This window comes from Cyprinodon variegatus, unplaced genomic scaffold, assembly GCF_000732505.1.
Source record: "Cyprinodon variegatus isolate N-32 unplaced genomic scaffold, C_variegatus-1.0 Scaffold576, whole genome shotgun sequence".
Taxonomy (NCBI): domain Eukaryota; kingdom Metazoa; phylum Chordata; class Actinopteri; order Cyprinodontiformes; family Cyprinodontidae; genus Cyprinodon; species Cyprinodon variegatus.
In genome coordinates, this window is record NW_015151029.1 from 417,747 (window position 1) to 421,154 (window position 3,408).

The 3,408-nt window shown below is 38.1% G+C and overlaps 1 protein-coding gene across 5 annotated transcripts in view; it reads left to right on the forward strand.

Moving 5' to 3' along the window:
* The first annotated feature begins 508 nt into the window (after positions 1 to 508).
* Positions 509 to 3,408, forward strand: part of dnmt3a (DNA (cytosine-5-)-methyltransferase 3 alpha) — an 84,909-nt gene continuing 82,009 nt past the window's right edge. The window contains exons 1-3 of one of the 5 annotated variants that reach the window (XM_015392177.1): positions 509 to 609; positions 3,079 to 3,095; positions 3,194 to 3,290. In XM_015392177.1, coding sequence (XP_015247663.1) covers positions 3,210 to 3,290 — 81 coding nt within the window. In that variant the 5' untranslated portion in view covers positions 509 to 609; positions 3,079 to 3,095; positions 3,194 to 3,209. Of the gene's footprint in view, positions 610 to 635; positions 803 to 3,078; positions 3,291 to 3,408 lie in introns of those variants that run through there. The other 4 variants (XM_015392175.1, XM_015392176.1, XM_015392174.1 and 1 more) reach the window with 4 other exon arrangements.

Below are 3,408 nucleotides of genomic sequence, written 5' to 3' on the forward strand. Positions count from 1 at the left end.
CCTCCCAGATCTCCAGATGCATTTGAGATATCAAAAAAGTACTCCAGAGTGTTGTTCAGCATGGGGGTGAGTAGAAAATGAAGGCTAATCATGTTTTGGGTGTACTATTCCTTTAATGTCCATGTATCTTTGAGCTGATGACAATAACAAACATAACCCCTAAATTAACTGACATAATTAACTTTCATTTACTACGGAAGAATATTAGGGCCACTGAAAAAAATGTAAAAAGTTCAGTGGTTTTAAAATTTTATTTCAGTTTAATATGGGGTCAGAATTCTGACTTTTTTCCCATATTAAACTGAAATAGAATTTAAAATCAGTTAACTTTTTTTTTTCTGTAGCCCTAATCCTCTTCAGTAATTTTCAAATTCACATATCTATTCATCAGGTTTTATTGACAGCTATTTTACTCTGCAGCATCGATGCCGTGAACTGACTGTGTTTAGGACCCGGCGGAAGCCTGGCGCCCAGGCCGTCCGCAGAGCGAGCGGCGCATCTAGGTGGGTTGGCCGGCCGGGGTGGTGGAGGACGGGGGAAGAAGAGGAAGGAGGCTCCGGGAGCAAGCGAGACAAAAAAAGGGTCAGGCGTGGGACTTGGGAAAACTGGGTAACGAACACACGTTGATTGAGTCTTTTTTTTTATCGACCCGTTGAAGCCGCAGCTCGCTCCGCGCGCAGGAAGGGAAAAACCTTTATGTGAACAAAAACCCAGAGAGCGGAAGGCGCACGGTGGAAACGGGGAAATAACCAAATGTGGGGGGCCGCTTTCCTTCCAGATGATGCTGATTGGACACCCGGAGGTGAACTTGACCGTATTTAGAGCACAGAAGCAGCTTCGCGGCTTGGTAACAACACATTAGGCGGACTAAAGCAAATAACGGGGATTGAGTAGCCGTGGCCTGTAAAACAGCCACCATCCACTGGCTCCCACTGCTGCAGAACACCAATAAAACTCTGCAGTTTGAAAGCAGAGACAGTAGAATTACACATGCTCCTGACTCTGATCGTTTCACTGGAAGCGTGTGGCTCAGATGAAGCTGATTTGGAGCAGAAGAAAACGCATGAGTGACCCTCAAAGCGTCTGGGAGAAAATCTCGTAACGCATTCTGTTTGGCTGCAGAAAGAGCGTCCATCGCATCTGGCCTTTGATTCCTTAAGAGAATTATAGGTTTTTGCTTTTGATCATCAAATCAAATAAAAGAGGCTGTTTGTCAGGAAAATCACATTTTCCACGAGTGCAGCAGTGAGCTCCGCTGTGTGCGCATGGCAGGCTGCTGGAGTAACTTTAGCCCATGTGCAGATGAAATATTAATGCACAAAAATGTGTGCAACAGTCTAATGATCCTGCAGCATTAAACAGTCCACATTAGAACCCATGCCATTTAATAAAGACTGCAGCTCGGCCACGCATGCATGCGGTGTGAAAGGGCCTGCAGGCTATAGTCGCCATACAGTATATCTATAGAAGCCAGTATGGGTCCTATAGCTGCGTGACGTGAACTCAACAAAGAGAAATCTGAGTCTCAGAGTAAAGCCAAGTTGAAGTGAGGAAATATGTAGAAAATACTTCAGGGTTGGGATGTGTTGCTTTGCATGGCACACTGCTGCAGATCCTGATGTTCAATTAGTGCAACACTAATTGAAAAGCTGATTGGTTTTGTTTTCATCACTAAGCACTAGTTGTTATTAGTTTATTTACAGTAAGTAAATAAACTAATAAATATATATTAAGATAAAGTAATTTAGTGTCTTTTATTTTATCATATGATTGTTAGAAATGCACTGATCAGCCCTATCATGGCCGCTTTCCTGTTCTCTCAAAGTTTTGACTTGCGGATTCTGATTTTGACCAACTCCACTTTTTGAAATATGAAAGAAAAATAAACCCTGCAGAATATTTAGAAATGACAAGATGTTCCTCTTGTGCATAATAGCACATGTCCCTCATTTAGATTTCTATTTAGCTAAAAAAGGTTCATATGAATAAATGTTCTTAGTTGATGCGTTTAAAGAACAAGGAAAGTGGGACTTAGTGTGATTGCATTTGACAAATATAAAAAAAAGGTTTAAGTTTAGTTCAGTGACATTATTACTAATTACTACCTTCACAGGCAGGGTTGGTTTATTGATTATTGCATCTGTAACAGATATGTTATAACCCAGAAAAATTATGATTTTCCTATGATTCGTTTTTGTTTTGTTCCACTAAAGATTGAACCAAATGCTCTATAGGTCTCCATAGACCAAGAGAAACCACATCGTTACCCTTTCTTAAAATAAACATAATCCTGTTTCTCAGCCCTTTTTTACTCCTGTCATTTCCAAAATACCCCTAAATTCTATATAATAGTGTTTTGTACTTTTTACAAATGTAGGCTGACTATAACAAAACACAGGTGGGTGATTTGGATTATTTATTTCCACTGCAGGTTTTCACAGAAATATAAAAGTTTTTTGTTTTTGTTTTTTTTTATTAAAAAAAAAAACAGTTTTGTCTGTTTCAGTTAAAAACGTCACAAGAATTGAGCCAAATAGATAGCTTTCAGAAAAAAATCTTTCATTTAAAGGGATTTTGAAACAGATTTTGTTGCATTCAACTGAAATTCTTCTTCTATGTGTTTAATTGCTGCCAAATTTAGCTGAAATCCAAACGCCTTTCTGAATAGACTGGATTAAAGTGTTAAGAGAGGGAACTAAATGTGTGATGTCACCAGAGACGTGTGTGAGGAAGTTTATCTTTGGAGGCCAGATTTAATCTTGTATTAATAATAATTTAGCAAAATTAAAAAACAAAACAAAAACAGGACCAATAGATAATAAGATATAGATAATAAACTGAATTTGATTGATTTTACAGACATGTTTACCTGATAGCTTTAAACGTCTAATCTGACAGAACTGATCTCCATGTTTATTCATTCAGAAACTTAAGAGAGTTTAAATTAATGCTTTTTTATGAAAAAAATAATAATTTCAGGCTTAATAATTTTTTTTTTTTTTTATATATGAAATAAATATTATTTCATATAAAGTGGATCTAACGGAATATTTCTTGCTTCTTCTTTTTCTATTCTAGGAGAGAAGAGAAGAAAGGTCATTTCTAATTTCCTCATTTTTTTCTCCATTTTTAAGTTAATTTTCTCTGGAAACTTCCTATTTTTAACGCCATTCATCCCTCCATCCCTCATAAGCCTGCAAGACTCAACAATGCCATCCAACGCTGTCACCAACACCAACTCCACCTCCTGCAAAGGCTTGGATTTCACAGATTCACCCGTAAACAGAAAGGTAAGTTTCTGCTGTTGGCCATATAGAATTCCACGTGATGCTGAAAACTGTCCTCAGTGGACTGCAGTTCTCTCCTGTTAGTGGTCGCAGAAGTGTTTCCAGAATCCACGCATGTATT